General features: G+C 36.2%; 1 protein-coding gene and 1 long non-coding RNA gene across 3 annotated transcripts in view; one reads left to right on the top strand and one right to left on the bottom strand.

Moving 5' to 3' along the window:
- The window catches only part of LOC115522265, a 52,437-nt gene that overhangs the window by 9,534 nt on the left and 24,020 nt on the right, over positions 1-18,883 (bottom strand). The window lies entirely within an intron of this gene.
- HMMR (hyaluronan mediated motility receptor) overlaps positions 1-18,883 on the top strand; it is a 41,813-nt gene that overhangs the window by 16,409 nt on the left and 6,521 nt on the right. For both annotated transcript variants that reach the window (XM_030327917.2, XM_030327923.2), the window contains exons 10-16: positions 651-799; positions 5,476-5,690; positions 8,661-8,777; positions 15,936-16,082; positions 16,352-16,504; positions 16,590-16,689; positions 17,375-17,551. In XM_030327917.2, the coding sequence (XP_030183777.1) occupies positions 651-799; positions 5,476-5,690; positions 8,661-8,777; positions 15,936-16,082; positions 16,352-16,504; positions 16,590-16,689; positions 17,375-17,551 (1,058 nt within the window). The remainder of the gene's footprint in view (positions 1-650; positions 800-5,475; positions 5,691-8,660; positions 8,778-15,935; positions 16,083-16,351; positions 16,505-16,589; positions 16,690-17,374; positions 17,552-18,883) is intronic.

Here is an 18,883-nt window from a genome sequence, read left to right as displayed (position 1 = left end):
ATAAGTAACATGTACAGTGTGTAAGGACTGTACTGCTGTATTAAAACAAACTTTTTTTTTTTATTGTCAAGTTAGCTAACATACAGTGTAGTCTTGGCTTCAGGGGTAGATTCCCATGATTTATCACTTACATACAACACCCAGTGCTTGTCCCAACAAGTGCCCTCCTTAATGCCCATCACCCGTCTCCCCCACCCCTCCTTCAACCCCCGACTCCATCAACCCTCAGTTTGTTCTCTGTATTTAAGAGTTTTTTAAAAAATTGTGGAAATAACATTAAAATCCTATTCCCATATGAGAATGTTTGTCTTTTACAATGTTTGTTTTCTGTTTATTTCAATATATTGCTTGTCTTGATTGAAATATACAGTGATGCATTTCTTGACTTCCTCATTGGGTGGCCATTTAAATTGAGAAGATATATATCAAACCAGGTTTGGAGGTTTTATTACATACCATAGGATATGCACTACATTTTGTGTAGTAAATGATACAAACTTCAGAATTATGTTTTGGCTTTATTTCTTTGGAAATACTTGATCTGTATAACATGCTAACAGCAAAAAATGGGTATATGGAAATCCAGTTTCTCTAAATGCAATACATTCTCTAAATACATGTATCTAAATACAGCATTTTCATTTGTATAGAAGACCTCATCAACAGGGATAGGGAACGGGATGAAGCTCTGAATTCTGAAATGCATAACTTAAAGGAGAAACTTATTCTTGAAAAGGAAGAACATGAAAAGTTACAACAAAAAGAACTGCAAAGTGATTCACTTCTGCAACAAGAGAAGGTAGTACACTACAATAAAAAAAAAGCAAAAACTTTTGCTTGTTATATGTCATACATTTCCCTGTGTATCTGAAAACCTTTAAATTATATATGTCTTTCGATCCAACAATTGTATTTTTAAAGTCTTATCTTGAGGAAATAGTCATGTATATGCTGTTAAGCCACACAAATATTCATCACATTATTGATGATGTGAAAAAATTATAAGCAACTAATAAACCAAAATAAGAAAATAGTTTAAAAATATTTTCTGGGGCACCTGGGTGGCGCAGTCGGTTAAGCGTCCAACTTCAGCCAGGTCACGATCTCACGGTCCGTGAGTTCGAGCCCCGCATCAGGCTCTGGGCTGATGGCTCAGAGCCTGGAGCCTGTTTCCGATTCTGTGTCTCCCTCTCTCTCTGCCCCTCCCCTGTTCATGCTCTGTCTCTCTCTGTCCCAAAAATAAATAAACGTTGGAAAAAAAAAAAAATTTTCTGGCATAGGGTCACCTGGGTGGCTCAGTCGGTTGAGTGTCCGACTTCGGCTCAGGTCATGATCTCACAGTTCGTGGGTTCAAGCCCTGCATCGGGGCTCTGGGCTGACGGCTCAGAGCCTGGAGCCTGCTTCAGATTCTATGTCTCCCTTTCTCTGTGCCCCTCCACACTCATGCTCTCTCTGCCTCTCAAAAATAAACATAATAAAAAAAATTTTTTTTTTTAATATTTTCTGGCACATTCTTGTGTTAGATTACTACTTAGGCATTTACAGTTATGTTGTAAAATAGTGTCTAAATGCATGTGAAACAAAACTGAAAAATTTTTAAAACCCAGATTACATAAAAAATATTTTATGTGAGAAGAAAGTTTATTAAAAAAATGAGCATAGCATGTAAATTTATCATTCTCAGTAGAAATTCAGATAATCTATAAACACGAATACTCTACCTTAGTAATAATCAAAGAAATGGAAATAATTTTTTCCCCTTACAAGATTGGCACACATTAAAGCATTTGATAATAGGGGCACCTAGGTGGCTTACTCATTTAAGTGTCTGATTTCACAGGTGGTGAGATTGAGCCCTTCATCAGGCTCTGTGCCGACAGTGTGGAGCCTGCTTGGGATTCTCTCTCTCTCTCTCTCTCTCTCTCTCTCTCTCTCTCTGCCCCTCCCCCACTCATGCACACTTGTGTGCACAGGCACACAGCTGTGCTTTCTATCTCAAAATAAATAAACATTTAAAATATTTGATAATACAGAACACATTAGTGAGAGTGGAGCAAACAGGTAAATGCACTGATGTGAAATATTATATTTTGGGCAACCTGCAACAACTGAAGGAATTAAATAGATCTATATATACTTGCTTGAAGATCTCAACTATTTTTAGGATTTTTTTAAATGTTCGTTACATACGTAGTATATATCATTTATATGTATGTATTTTTTAAGTGTATAAATGTGTAAAAAAGACTAGAAGGCATATATACCAAAACTAGTGGTTATCTCTACAATGAGGAAACTAGGATTGGGGTGTGGTATAGTCAGAAGCGTTTTTCCACTTCATTTGTTTTTTGTTTTTTGTTATTTTTTGTCCCATCCAGTCCCACAACTGCAGTTACTGTTGGCAGACCTTTCAAATGTTTTCTTGTATCTTAGTATTTAAGAGATGTGTCTCCTAAATGCATTGTTAGGAGTGTACAGGATGGAGAGAATGCTTATTTACATTGACCATTCTTTTTAAATTTTTTTTTAATGTTTACTTTTGAGAGAGAGAGAGACAGACAGACAGACATACAGACACAATCTGAAGCAGGCTCCTGGCTCTGAGCTGTCAAGACAGAGCCCAATGTGGGGCTTGAACTCACAAATCTGGAGATCATGACCTGAGCCAAAGCCAGACACTTAATAGACTGAGCCATCCAGGCGCCCCATATGTTGACCGTTCTTTTTAAAGGCAAAGGGCCCTGTTTTCTTTCATAGAGTGTTCCTGGGCACATCTACACTGGGTTTTGCTTTTGCTTTTTTATTGAGGTATAACTGACTTACAACATTATGTAAGTTTCAGGTATATGACATAACAATTTAACATTTGTATATGTTGCAAACTTACTACCACAATAAGTCTAGTTAGCATCTATCACTATATAGAACTATAAATTTTTTTTCTTCTGAGGAGTGTTTAAGACTCTCTCAGCAACTTCCAAAGTGCAATACAGTACTGTTAACTATAGTCACCATGCTATAACACTCCATGACTGAAGTATTTTTTAACTGGAAGTTTGTACCTTTTGACTCTTTCACCCGTTTTACCCACCCCCACTTCTGGCAACCATCGGTCTGTTCTCTATGGCTGGGTTTTTGTTTGTTTCCAGATTCCACATATAAGTAAGATCATATAATATTGTTCTTTCTTTGTCTGATTTATTCCACTTAATATAATACCCTCAGAGTCCATCCATAGCATCACAAATAACAAGATTTTCTTTTTTATAGCTGAATAATAATCAATTTGTGTGTATATATACCACATTTTCTTTATTCATCCATCCATCAGTAGACATTTAAGTTTTTTCCATATCTTGACTATGGTAAATAATGCTGATATGAACATTGGGTGCGTAATCTTTTCAAGTGTGTATTTTCATTTTCTTCAAATAAATACTTAGAACTGGAATTACTAGATTGTATGGCAATTCTGTATTTAATTTTTTGAGGACCATTCATGCTCTTTTCCATAGTGACTGCACCAATTGACATTCCCAGCAACAGTGCACAAGCGTTCCCTTTTCTCCACATCCTTGCCAACACTTACTGTCTCTTGTCCTTTTTTTTTTTTTTCAAGTAATCTCTGTGCCCAACATGGGGCTCGAACTCAGACCCCAAGATCAAGAGTTACATGCTCCACTGACTGAGCCAGCCAGGCACCCATATTTCTTGTCTTATTGATAATAGCCATTCTGGTATGAAGTGAATCTCATTATGGTTTTGATTTACATTTCCCTGTTGATTAGTGATGTTGAGCATCTTTTCACGTACCTGTTGGCCATCTGGATGTTTGGAGAAATGCCTCTTTAGATCTGCTACCCAGTTTTTAATTAGAGTTGGGTTTTTTGCTTTTGAATTGTAAGAGTTCTTTATATATTTTGGTTATAACCCCTGTCTGCCCTATCTGATATATGATTTGCAAATATTTTCTCCCATGTAAGTAAGTTACATTTTCATTTTCTTGATGGTTTCTTTTCCTGTGCAGAAGCTTTTTTTTTTTTTTTTTACATTTATTTATTTTTGGGAGAGACAGCGTGAACTGGGGAGAGGCAGAAACAGGAGAGGGAGACACAGAATCTGAAGCAGGCTCTAGGCTCTGAGTTATCAGCACAGAGCCCAACATGGGGCTTGAACTCACGAGCTGTGAGATCATGACCTGAGCAGAAGTCGGATGCTTTAACTGACTCAGCCACCCAGGCGCCCCCAGAAACTTTTTGGTTTGATGTAGTCCCACTTGTTTATTTTTGCTTTTGTTTCCTTTGCTTTGGTGTTCTATCCAAAAGATCATCACCAAGAACAATGTCAATAACCTTACTGCCTATGTTTTCTTCTAGGAGTTTTATGGTTTTAGGTCTTACATTTAATACATTTTTATTTAATTTTTGTGAATGGTATTAAGGTAGTAGTGCACTTTTATTCTTTTGTTTGTGGTTTTCCAGTTTTACCAGTACCATTTATTGAAGAAACTGTTCTTTCCCCTTTATATATTTTTGACTCCTTTATCATAAATTAATATGTGTGGGCTTGTTTCTATGCTCTATTCTGTTCTAGTGATCAATGTGTCTGTTAGTATGCCATCACCATACTATTTTGAGTAACATAGTTTGAAATCAGGGAGTATGATACCTCCAACTTTGTTCTTCTTTCTCAAGAGCACTTTGGCTATTCAGGATATTTTGTGCTTCCATATGAATTTTATCTTATTCCATTGTTCTATATCTGTGAAAATTCCCATTTTGATAGGGATTGCACTGAATCTATAGATCGCTGTGGTTGCATGGATATTTTAGCAATATTAATTTTTTCAATTCATGAGCACAGAATCTCTCCATTTATTTGTGTCTTCACTTTATTTTAATGTTAGAACTTTTTCCCAGTATTGATATATTTGTGCATTGTATAACTTTATTTTTTAAATGTTTATTTTGAGACAGAGGGAGGAGGAGAGAGAGAATCCCAAACAGGCTCTGTGCTGTCAGCACAGAGCCCATTGTGGGGCTTGAACTCACAAACTATGAGGTCGTGACCTGAGCTGAACATTTAACAGACTGAACCACCCAGGTGCCCCTGTATATTACATAACTTTAAAATATATTTACGTACTGTCAAAATCATAGTACACTTTTTCTGTGGTATCCTCTGAGAAAAATATGCTAAAAGTCAGTTGTAGAATATAATTTTAGTTTTATAAGAAGTGCGTGAGTGTGTGTTGCATAGAAAAACTGAAAAAACATTTACCACATTGTTAACAAGGTGCAGAATATAATCAATGACAAGATGCAGGTGATATCTGTATTTTTCAAAGGTTTTTGTTTTTTTGAGTCTCTTGAATTTAGTATTCATACTTTACTTTCTGTACTTCTTTTTTTTGTCATTAGTAAAAATCTCTTGATGCCATTTCATATTATTTTGGTGGTTTCTATTTGGATGTAGGAGTTGTCCTCCAGTCTTCAACAGAAGCTAGGTTCTTTTCAAGAGGAAATGATGAAAGAGAGAGATCTCTTTGAGGAAGAATTAAAGCAAACACTGGAAGAACTAGATAAATTACAGCAAAAGGAGGAACAAGCTGAAAGGCTGATTACACAATTGGAAGAGGAAACAAAATCTAGAGCTGAGGAACTGAAACTCCTAGAAGAAAAGCTGAAAGGGTTGGTATCAATAAGATCTCATGTCTCATATGACTTCAGATGTTAAAATGTGCTTTCCAGTACATTCTCTTAGCAATCTCACTTCAGTCATGCAAGTAAGTAAGGTTGGAATTCTTTTACAAGTAAGGAGTAGACACAGAGAGGTAAAGTATACCTATAGAGGGGCACCTGGGTGACTCAGTTGTTTAAGCATCTGACTCTTGATTCCAGCTCACGTCGCAGTCTCATGGTTTGTGAGATTGAGCCTGGCATCGAACTCTGCACTGACATCACAGAGTCTCCTTGGGATTCTCTCTGCCCCTCCCCCCACCTCTCTAAATATAAATAAATAAAACTCAAAAAAAGTATACCCATAGAATATGCATACAAACAAGTATGACAGCCAAAATCAAAAGCTGTGCCCTTTTTTTTTTTTTTTTTTAAATGTTCACTTACTTTTGAGAGAGAAAAACAGCATGAGTTGGGGAGAGGCAAAGAGAGAGGGAAACACAGAACCTGAAGCAGGCTCAGGCTCTGAGCTGTTAGCATGGAGCCCGACGGGGTTCGAACACACAAACCGTGAGATCGTGACCTGAGCTGAAGTCGGATGCTTAACCAACTGAGCCACCCAGGCGCCCCTGCCCTTCTTTTTTTTTTTTTTTAGGCAAGAGGTTTAATTTAAAAGGCTGTTAATAAACAAACTCAAAATTTGGGGTTTCTTTACTGCTGTTATGTTGTCTAAAATTGTTGGACATCAGCATTATAGCAATAACAGATTTAGAAAAAAGGCTAAGAATCTCACCCTTTAATAAGAAACATTTCCATTTTTTCCCTGTGTGTACATCAGTTTACATAGCATAAGCATAAGTTATACCTTTAATTACCTTTTCTAAGGGAGCACAAATACTCAGAAGTAGCAATGAAAACAAAATGAGAAAAAAAAACAACCGAACCTGGGCAACATTCAAAAATAAGAAATTTAAGAGATCTTGGGCTTTTTTTTCTTTCTTTCTTTCTTTCTTTCTTTCTTTCTTTCTTTCTTTCTTTCTTTCTTTCTTTCTTTCTTTCTTTCTTTTTAAAGTAAGCTCTATGCCCAACATGGGGCTTGAACTCACCACCCCAACATCAAGAGTTGCACGCTGTACCAAGTAAGCCAGCCAGGTGCCCCTCAGGCCTTTCTTTTATTGCTATTTCCGTATTACTTTCATCACATTATGCATCCTTCTCTACTACATTGATTTAGGTTAAAATACCAAGTGGATTCTTGAGTTCAAACTGTATCTACAATTATTAACATTATTTGACTGCTTAAGATTTCATTACTAAAAATATTTCTAGCAAGGAACCAAGAACTGTACATGAGTCTACAGGACTGTAGTATATCTCACAACTGTGTATCTGTCTCCTGTTGGATACTTTTGTTAAAATCCTTTTTTTTTTTTTTTTTTTGTTTTCTTGTCGTGGTAAGTGATAAAAAGGACACAAAGGTTTTTTATATGCCTGCTTTTGCGGGGAGAAGTACCAGAGTATTCTTAGGGAATTGTTCTATACTGGAACCATTCTCAGGGAGCAGGCACTTTAAGAAACTGAGTAGATGACATCAGTTTCAGGGAGGAAAGAAAGTTGAGACAATCATTTATTCAACTCAAGGAATTCAGTGCAAAGGTCAGGAGATAAGGATTTTATTGCTGGATCTGTTAACCAGCTGTGTGATTCTAAGCAAGACAATTCTAATTTCTTTAATTTACTATTTCATCAGATATAAAATAAAGGGATTTTAATAACGTGATCTCTAAGGTCCCTTCCAACCTGAAATCTTAGGCATAAGAGAAAAAATAAGAAAATTGGAAATGATTTCTCTGTGGGGCAGGGAAGAGAATATTTTTATTATAAAGCCTTTAGTACTATGTGATTGCTTTTAGCTGTTGGTGTGTGTATTTTTTAATCCCATGCTCATTACAGAAGGAATTTGATTAGTTCCATTTATTTTATCTGTGTCCAACTTAGCCTATAAGCAAATAAAGCTTCTTATTTATAGTTCTTAGTTCTATATGTTCTTTAAAAGGTCTCTTACAAGCTCATGTGTATATCTCAAAATTTTTCTCACTATTTTGGTAATATGTAATGTTAATATTTCAAAAACTTTCTGAGGTTTGTAATATATATGAATAAAGATGACTTAAAAGCTATTTTGTCTATGTAAGTAATCCACCAAATAAGTTATTGAATATTTTTTTAATAACAATTTCATATATGGATTACTGAAATAATCAAAATAAATCTACATAGTCCTAAGGGCACTTGCGTGGCTCAGTCAGTTAAGAGTCCAACTTCGGCTCAGGTCATGATCTCACGGTTCATGGGTTTGAGTCCCACATCAGGCTCTGTGTTGATGGTTCAGAGCCTTGAGCCTGCTTCAAATTCTGTGTCTCCCTCTCTCTCTGACCCTCCCCTTGCTCGCACTCTATCTCTCTCGCTCAAAAATAAATAAACATTAAAAGAAATTTTTTTTAATTTAAATCTACATAGTGCTATCAACTCTTTTTTCAAAGAAATACCAAGTATAGTTAAAGAGTGTTTCTTAAATGCAGAGACGCTTTATTCAGTCACCCAGCTTTTTAGCTGGTAATTTGGCTGCTGCCATTAAGATTGTGTTTTAGAGTCTTTTTACCCTACCTTCTTCTAAAAAAAAAAATGTTTAAACTACCTACATACGTGCATATAGTGTCAAAAGATAAATTTAGAAATGAGTAAATTAGGATGAAAATGAAAGTAAAATAAGGGCAAGAAGGATAAGATGAAGCCAGAAGAGAAGTTAGTACATAAATAAACATGCTATTAGAAGCAGGTCATAAAGTTATATCTGAACGGTCCAGTAGTTTATGCAGATACAGACATTGGACACATGATTCACAGTGCCAAAGGTAAATACTATCCACTTTCATAGAATATGATTTGTAATTAGCCTTTTATCTTTTAATTGTTCCTTAGGAAAGAAGCTGAACTAGAGAAAAGTAACGCTGCTCACGCTCAAGCCACCCTGCTTTTACAGGAAAGGTATCAGAGTACAGTGCAAAACCTTGGAGATGTTACTGCTCAATTTCAAAGGTATTTTTATTCGGAGCCTACACTCTCAAATATGATATGAGTAGAGAGGGGTGCTTATCTAGAAAAATCTGAAAAAACAATCACACAGATAGTTGGTATTACTGTAGATTCCATAATGACCAACCATAAATGGGCATTCAGGGTTACCTGGTAATCTTATGTATAGGAATTTCCTTTCCTGCCATCCACTTCAAATTTCATGAACTCTCAATCCTTTGGCCCTTCTGTCTTACTCTCCTGACACCATTATTTTCCTCATGAAGAATTCTAAAGCTTTTATCTCATTACCCTGCCTGTAAACACACCTGCCTTTATGCTCATCCTATCTTCCCACCTGTTACAGGAGAAGTGACTTTATATTTCACTTATCCTTTACAGCCTTTCTACTGGATTTTTTCCAATCTGTATTAAAACATGTTAATGTTCATTTATCTTTGAAATACATAAATTCAGAGTGCCTGGGTGGCTCAGTCAGTTAAGCATCCGACTCAATTTTGGCTTAGGTCATGACCCCATGGTCTTGAGATTAAGCCCGGTATGGGGCTCCGTGCTTAGTGTGGAGCATGGAGCCTGCTTGGAATTGTCTCCCTCCCTCTCCCTCTGCCCCTCCCTCACTTGCATACACATGCACGTTCTTTATCTCTCTCTCTCAAAATATAAAAATAAATTTAGAAAAAAAAACTTTAAAAAAATAATAAATTAAAATATATAAATTTTATTAACTCCTTTGACAGCTCCCCCCAACTTCCTCCTGAAGCTATCCAGCAATACCTCTCACTCCCAACACCCTTTTTTAATCCAAAATTCCACTCATCTTTATAGCTCATCTAAATAGAAGATTCTCAGGGCGCTGGGTGGCTCAGTCGGTTAAGTGGCCAACTTCGGCTCAGGTCATAATCTCACAGTCCGTGAGTTCGAGCCCCGCGTCGGGCTCTGTGCCGACAGCTCAGAGCCTGGAGCCTGCTTCAGATTCTGTGTCTCCCTCTCTCTCTGACCCTCCCTCGTTCATGCTCTCTCTGTGTGTCAAAAATAAACATTAAAAAAAAATAATAATAATTTTAAAAAATAAATAAATAGAAGATTCTCTATACCTACTGTATCCACTTCCTCACTTCCTATATCATCTACTTATTATTTTCCCTTTAAAAAAAGTTTATTTGTGGGGGAACTATACATTGCAGAGGATAGTTTAAGAAATGTATATGCATCTCACACCAAGAGAGTATTAATATGAACATTTTTGTTATATTACTTTAGACCATTTCAGAAGGTCTCTTTTTCTTGTGTCTATCTTAATATATTTAAGAAATACGAAATATAAACAACAGTTAAATAAATTATAAAGCATAAAGATAAAATCAACATGTATGAGCCCATAAAAGACAACCAAACCAGTAAGCCAAAAGATTCAACAACTTGGTATCTATGTAGGAGTTCCTCCACCATCTGCATGCTTTCCACCAACGGAAACACCATCTCAGAGCCTCCATTTATAATTGCCTGACTTTTTTCCTATATATAATTTTATAACATGTATAGCCATACAAATAATATTTTATGTAATACTACTTTTGTGCTGAACTTGAACTTGGCCAAAAAATGACGTCATGGTGTATGTCATTTCCTGGGACTTGCCTTTTTTATTCTGCAATATGTAGGTTTCTAGAATTGAATCACATTGTTGACTGAGGTTATAGTTTGTTCATAGTGGCTGCTGTAACGTGTTCGATTTTATTAGTATATCACAATTTACCCATTCTCACTTTGTACTTTCGAGTTGTTTTCCTTTTTTTGTTGCCTCTTTCATCATAAGTGTACTCTATAATCCCCATCCCCTATTTTCCCCATACCCTCCCACCAACTTACCCTCTAGTAACTCATCAGTTTGTTCTCTATAGTTAAGAATCTGTTTCTTGCTTTGTCTTGTTTATTTATTCATTTATTTATTTACTTTTGCTTGTTTGTTTCTTATATTGCACGTGTGAGATCGTATAGTATTCGTGTGTTTTGACTTACTACACTTAGCGTTACACTCTCTAGTTCTATCCATGTTGCTGCAAATAGCAAGATATCATTCTTTTTTCTGGCTGAATAATATTCCTGTGTGTGTGTGTGTGTGTGTGTGTGTGTGTGTGTGTGTGTGTGTGTAGATATATACACACCACATCTTCTGTATTCATTCATCTGTGGACAGTTAGCCCGCTTCCATAATTTGGCTGTTGTAAATAAAGCTACAATAAACATAAGGGTGCTTGTATCCCTTTGAATGAGTATTTTTATATATTGGGGGTAAATTCCCAGTAGTGTGATTACTGGGTCATGGGGTAGTTCTATTTATAATTTTTTGAGGAACCCCCATACTTTTTTCCACAGTGGCTACACCAGTTTGCAAACTCCACCAACAGTGCAAAAGGATTCCTTTTTCTCACATCCTCACAATACTTGTTGTTTCTTGTGTTATTTTTATATTAGCCATTCTGACAAGTGTGAGGTGATATCTCACTGTAGTTTTGACTTGGCGTTTCTCTGATAATGAGTGATGTTGAGCATGTATCTGTTGGCCATCTGGATATCTTTGGGGAAATGTCTGTTCATGTCTTCTGCTCATTTTAACTAGACTATTTGGTTTTTGGATATTGAGTTGTATCAGTCCTTTATATATTTCGGATACTAACCCTTCATCAGATACGTAATTTGCAAATAGCATCTACCATTCAGTAAGCTGCCTTTTAGTTTTGTTAACTGTTGCCTTCACTCGAAGTGCCAAAACTTTTCATTCTTACATAGTCCCAATCAATTATTTTTGCTTTTATTTCCCTTGCCTCAGGAGACATACCTAGAAAAATGTTGCTATAATCAATGTCAGAGATTAATGCTGTACTCTCTTCAAGGATTTTTATTGTTTCAGGTCTCACATTTAGGTCTTTAATCCATTTTGAATTTATTTTTGTGTATGGTGAAAGAAAGTGGCCCATTTTCATTCTTTTTCATATAGCTATCCAGTTTTCTCAACACCATTTGTTGAAGAGATTATCTTTCTCCTATTGTGTATTCATTCTTCCCTTGTCAAAGGTTAATTGACCATATAATTGTGGGCTTATTTCTGGGTTTTCTATTCTGTTCCATTAATCTATGTGTCTATATTTTTATGCCAATACCATATACTGTTTTAATTACTGGCACTTTGTGATATAAGTTGAAATCTGGAATTGTGATACCTCAAGTTTTTTTTTTTTTCTTTTTCAAGATTGCTTTGGCTATTCGAGGTCTTTTGTGGTTACATACAAATTTTAGGATTGTTTGCGCTAGTTCTGTGAAAAATGCTGTTCGTATTTTGATAGGGATTGCTTTAAATCTGTAGATTGCTTCAGGTAGTATAGACATTTTAACAATATTTGTTCTTCCAAACTATGAGCATGAAATGTCTTTCCATTTCTTCGCATTGTCTTGAATTTCATCAGTGTTTTATAGTTTTCAGAGTACAGGTCTTTCACCTCTTTGGTTAAGTTCATTCCTAGATATTTTATTGTTTTTCGTGCAGTTGTAAATGGTAGTTTTCTTAATTTTTGCTGCTTCATTATTAGTATATAGGAATGCAACAGATTTCTATACGTTGACCTTGTATCCTGTAACTTTACTAAAAATTTATTTATTCATTTATCAATTCTACTAGTTTTGTTGGTGGAGTCTTTAGGGTTTTCTATATATGGTGTCATGTCATCTGCAAATAGAGTTTTACTTCTCCCTTAGCAATTTGGATGCGTTTCACTTCTTTTTTGTTGTCCAATTGCTGTAGCTAGGACTTTTTCCAGTCCTGTGTTGAATGAAAATGGTGAGAGTGAATATCCTTGTCTTGTTCCTGACCTTAAGGGAAAAACTCTCAGTTTTTCACTATTGAGTATGATGTGATCTTAGCTGTGGGTTTTTCATAGATGGCCTTTATTATGTTGAGGTATGCTCCCTCTAGACATACTTTGCAGAGGGTTTTTATCATGAATGGATGTTGTACTTTGTCAGATATTTTTTCTGCATCCACTGAAATGATCATATGATTGTCATCCTTTTTCTTACTGATGTGATGTTCACATTGATTGTTTTGTGACTATTGAACCACCCTTGCATCCTGAGAATAAATCTTATTTGATTGTAGTGTAAGACTTTTTTAATGTATTGTTGGATTCAGTTTGCTAATATTTTTGGAGGATTTTTGCATCCATATTTATAAGAGATACTGGCCTGTAGTTCCCTCCCTTCTTCTCTCTCCCTCTCCTTCTTTCTCTCTCTTTGTTTTTGTTTTTGTTCTGTTTGGGGTTTTTTTTTTTTGGTGTCTTTATCTGGTTTTGGTATCAGGGTGATACTGGCCTCACAGAATGAATTTGGAAGTTTTTCGTCCTCTTATAAGTTTAATTACTGAAAAGAGTAGGTATTAACTCTTCTTTAAATGTTTGGTAGATTCTTTTGTTACTATTAATAGTATTTTTACTAATATTCTTGTAGTCTCCTAGTATACTTGAATAAGAATTACTCTAAAACCATACATTTGTGACTGCCCAACTTTAAAATTTAATGCCAAATTGCTTTACAAAACAATTTGTACACTCTACACTCTCACTAGCATTGTACGAGTAACCGTTGATCTACTTCCTCTCCACAGCTTGTTAGATTTCTTCAATTTTGCCAGTGTACTTAGTATAAAATGGCTTTTTTCCTGGAGATAATCCGCCTTCCCTTTTCTGTAAAAAGCTTATATATAAAAAGTTATAAAAAAACTTTCTATCCCAAAAGGTACTAACTTTTTTTTTTTTTAATTTTTTTGTCAACGTTTATTTATTTTTGGGACAGGCGCCCCTTAACTTATTTTTTTAAGTTTCATTTTTCCATCTAGAATGAATTTCTGTGTGTGCATTAAAACTGGGATCAAATTTATTTTTGTTTTTCCATATGGAGAACATATTGCTTAATGCCCATTCATTGAATAGTACTTTCTTTCCCCAATGATCTTTTTTTTTTTAAACTAAATACATTTTAATAGAAAGCAAAATACGAAGTAACTCTTATCAGAAAACAGAAATTTTTAATCCTTTTTTGATGAATTCAAACTTGCTTTATCTTCAAAGCACAGTTGTATATGCGTGCATATGTACTTAATGATTTGTTCTCAAACTGTTCATTAAACTGCTATTGCAAGCAGGAGGTGGGAGCAAATGATCACAGGAGAAAAGGACACTGAGAAAGCCACCCATCTGAATAGATGGGCATTTGGAAATTTAACATTTTCTCGGGCGCCTGGGTGGCTCAGTCGGTTAAGCGTCGACTTCAGCTCAGGTCACGATCTCGCGGTCCGTGAGTTCGAGCCCCGCATCGGGCTCTGGGCTGATGGCTCAGAGCCTGGAGCCTGCTTCCGATTCTGTGTCTCCTCTCTCTCTGCCCCTCCCCCATTCATGCTCTGTCTCTCTCTGTCTCAAAAATAAATAAACGTTAAAAAAAAATTTTTTTTTTTAAAAAAAGGAAATTTAACATTTTCTAATTCTATCTTTGGACTTATTGCTTCAATTTATTTTCATTTCTTTTTTAAAAAAATTTTTTTTTTCAACATTTATTTATTTTTGGGACAGAGAGAGAGAGACAGAGCATGAACGGGGGAGGGGCAGAGAGAGGGAGACACAGAATCGGAAACAGGCTCCAGGCTCCGAGCCATCAGCCCAGAGCCTGACGCGGGGCTCGAACTCACGGACCGCGAGACCGTGACCTGGCTGAAGTCGGACGCTTAACCGACTGCGCCACCCAGGCGCCCCTATTTTCATTTCTTTACCACAGTCTGTCCTTTCAGGGGAGAAAACTATTCACAGAAGTGCAGCCACAAGGAGACTCTTCCTCTCCCACCATCACTGCGAAAGCCCAGGACTTGTTCAAACAAATGCACACACTCACTTCTAGAAACATGTCAGCCAGAGTGACCAGTCCATTACCCAGAAATTTTCCCTTTCTCCCAAAACACTGTGCTACCAAATTCTCTGAATTCCCTGAACCTCAAGATTCCAAATATCACAGCCAGTGATATAATGTATTATGACATATATATCATATATTATGCTTTAGTGCTGTTTTCAACCTTGTGAAGGGATTTCCCTTCCTGCTACTTTGAGAAATAGTACCTTAGGAGTTTTCTAGCCACTCTGTGACTTCACTCACCATCAGTATGCCAATAGTATTAAAATTCATTTCTTCAAACCAGATCTTTCCTTTGAGCTTTATACTCGTATATCCAGCTGCCTACTTGACACCTCCAAGCAGATATCTCACTACCGTGTAATATTAACCTGTCTAAAACAACTTGTGATTTCTCTTCTATCTCTCTCTACCTCTCTCTCTTTCTTTTTTATTTCAGTCAGTGACATCTTAATCTTCCCATCTTCTCTTTCTGTAAATCTTAGAGTCATCTTTAATCACTTTCTCTCCCTTTCTCCCAATATCCAACGTATTTAGTGAAATTCAGATTTTGCCTTCAAAAGAGATTTCACATCTTTCGACTGCCAAGTCCTTAGTCTAACCCTCTTTTTCACTCACCAGGGCTGATGTGCACCACGGTGATTACTGGCCCATGGCTTTAGCATCTGCGCCAGCCGCTCTTATTCGGTAGACTCCAATCTTGTGTCTTAATGCAGTGTTCTACCTGCCTCAGAACACATATACATCTTTTCCTTCTGAAATACTTTTCCTTAAATCCTTAGATAACTTTTCTTTGTCCATCACATCAGTTTAACTATAAATTCCCTAGAAAGGCCTTTTCTGAATCACCAAAGAAAGTACGTTCCCCTGTTTTGCAGTTTAAGGTTTTCTAAAGTTTTCTTCATAACATATACCACAAATTTAATTATACATATTATTTCCCATTTTTTTGCCAAGGCCTGGAGAGGAATTTCCGTATATTACCATAAGACCATAACTCTGTGACCATATTTGCAGGGATCATATATTTGTTCATTTTGGAGTAATTTTCATGTTAAGTATACTTCATATACATAGTAGGCACTTTTTTTTTTTTTCTGAATGAACAGCCTATGCCATATAAGCTCCTTAGTACCTCAGAACACTGAATCTGTGTAACTGCAAAGTTTATATTGTATAATATATTGTTTTAATTTTCTTTTTACTTAGTTATAAAGCATTAACAGCTAATGAAATAGAAGATCTTAAGCTGAAGAATTCAGCACTTCAGGAAAAAGTGGCCAGTGCGGAGAAAAATGCAGAAGACGTTCAACATCAGATATTGGCAACTGAGAGCGCAAATGAAGAATATGCAAGGTATGTGGGAAAAATAAAACCTGCCCATACTTGTAGCCTTAGAACTGTTAAGACAGTTTAATGTTGAAAGCCAGCTACGAAGTGATCCAGGGAATTACAGCTTTGGGTGATCTTCAATTGCAAAGTAAGAATTTGCACAGTTAAGAAGGTAAAATTCTTGAAGAGTTCCTTGAGTTGTGTTTTTCATTTGTTTTTTCAGTAAAAAAAGGGGGGGAAAGTTACTAAATGGCTATAAAATGTTTAGTGGACTCTCCTCTCTCAAACCCAAGGATGCTTCTAGATCTGCAGACCAAATCAGCACTTAAAGAAGCAGAAATTAAAGAAATCACAGTCTCTTCTCTTAAAACAATAACTGATTTGCAGAACCAACTCAAGCAACAAGGTGAAGAGTTTAGGAAACAACTGGAAGAGGAAGAAGCAAGGTAATCTAGGTTTAGAACTGGACTGCCACATAACCTATTTCTTCTAGCACACTATGTTTTTTAATTTCATTTTTTTCCCTTACAGAAAAGCTGGAAAAGAAAACACAGTGGCAGAATTAACTGAGGAAATGAATAAGTGGCATCTCCTTTATAAAGAACTGTATAATAAAACAAAACCTTTCCAGGTTTGTCAGGACCACACTCACTTGTGTTTGGTTTAGGCACTTTGTTCCCTGTCACAGTCACAACAGTGACATGATTTTACTGAAAGATCAGTTTGCTATGCATTTCCAGTGCCGATTTAACTCCCTATTAAAGGGGACTTTACATTTTTTTTAAATTATTCTGCAGACATTTTTTATGCCGCTTTCTATAGGCTAAGAACTACCTTGTCATAAGAGACTTATCGTTAATAGTTTAGAAGGCTCTCCTGATAGAAATTTTTGGTAATGAATCTATGTAAATTTTTGATGCTTATTTTGTTACAATCTTGCTCAGTGTTTCTCAAATTAATAAACTGATCTTCAAAAGGGATAAAGGCTAATCTTGACCCTTAAAAAGAGTGGGAGGGCAGTATTGGTTATAACGTGATGATGCAGATGATATACAGAGTAGGCTGGCTCCTGGCCTTCTTTCCATGGGTTTCTCCCTACTTTAATGACCTTTGAAATGAAATACACAAAAGTTTTTTTTGAAAGAGCCAGAACTTATGGAGAACCTGAGAATATGTCAGCATGATCTGTTTTCGTCCATTGTTTTTTATGTTCTTGTACTTGAATTTCCTTGTAGTTTCTTTTTTCTTTTTTCCTCTGTAGTTTCTATGAGACAAGTAAATTTAACATTTCTAATTATAAAAAACCTCTTTTTCAGCTACAACTGGATGCTTTTGAAGCAGAGAAACAGGCTTTGTTGAATGAACATGGAGCAGCTCAGGAACAGCTTAATAAACTAAGAGATTCTTATGCTAAATTACTGGGTCATCAAAATCTAAAGCAAAAAATCAAGCATGTTGTGAAACTGAAAGATGAAAATAGCCAACTCAAATCGGTTTGTAAAATAACACTTAGTCCTACTGAAGATATCAGGGTGGGGTATTTTTTATTCTAACTGTAACATTTAAGTTCAACAAAGAACTTTGATATCAGGAAAACTTAAGTTTATAGGGAAAAATCCATCTGAGAATTATGGATTTATTTTAGACCATTGACCAGATGGGTATTATGTTCTCAGGTTTTCCAAATACTTCATTAGTATATTAGAAATCACTAGTGGGACACCTGGGTGGCTGATTCGGTTAAGCACCTAACTTCAGCTCGAGTCATGATTTCATAGTTCGTGGGTTCAAGCCCCACACTGGGGCCTCTGCTGTCATCACAGAGCCCCCTTCAGATCCTCTGTCTCTCTCTCTCTCTCTCCAGCCCTCCCCCACTCTCACACATTCTCACTCTTTCAAAAATAAACATTTTTTAAACATTTTTTAAAATCACTAGGGGCATCTGGGTGGCTCAGTTGGTTAAGCATCTGACTTCGGCTCAGGTCATGATCTCACAGTTTGTGGGTTTGAGCCCCGCGTTGGGCCTGTGCTGACAGCTCAGAGCCTGGAGCCTGCTCTAGATTCTGTGTCTCCCTTTCTCTCTGCCCTTCCCCACCCCTCTCCCCCCCTCCCCCCACTTCACATTGTGTCTCTCAAAAAAATAAACTTTAAAATTTTTTTTCAAAAACTATCACCAGTGTAATTGGAAGAATTCACAGAGCTTTACACATCCGTTTCTATTTGCAAAATAGCAAAATCCTTGGTATAAATAAATATAAAGATAAGCAGTATTCAAAAATAGTTAAGCATTTGGGATACCTGGCTGGCTTAGTGGGTAGAGCACATGACTCTTAATGTTGGGGTCATGAGATTACTTTAAAAAAGCAGTTAATCGTTTAAGTTGTTTTTAACAGCTTTATTAAGATATAATTCACATACCATACAATTCACCCATTTAAAGTTGAGTTTTATACAACTCAGTAGGTCTTAGTACATTCACAAATATGCAACCATCTGCACAATTTTAGGGTATTTGCATCACCTTAGACTGAAACTCCTTACCCTTTAGCTGTCATCTCTTTATCTCCTCATTCACCCCTCCCACTACTAAACTACTTTTTGTCCATAAATTTCCCTATTCTGAATATTTCCTATTTGTGCGCTCAAATAACATGTGGTCTTTTGTGGCTGGCTTGTTTTAATTAACAGTGTTTTCAAAGTTCATCCATGTAGTATAGCATGTGTCCGTACTTCATTCTTCTTTATGACCTAATAATATTTAATTGCTTAGATATGTCACATTTTTATCCATTTGTCAGTTGATAGACATATGACCTGTTTCCATC

Source organism: Lynx canadensis, chromosome A1 (assembly GCF_007474595.2).
Source record: "Lynx canadensis isolate LIC74 chromosome A1, mLynCan4.pri.v2, whole genome shotgun sequence".
Lineage (NCBI taxonomy): Eukaryota > Metazoa > Chordata > Mammalia > Carnivora > Felidae > Lynx > Lynx canadensis.
Note: the sequence above shows the minus strand (reverse complement) of the source record. Positions and strands in the feature narration are given on the sequence as shown.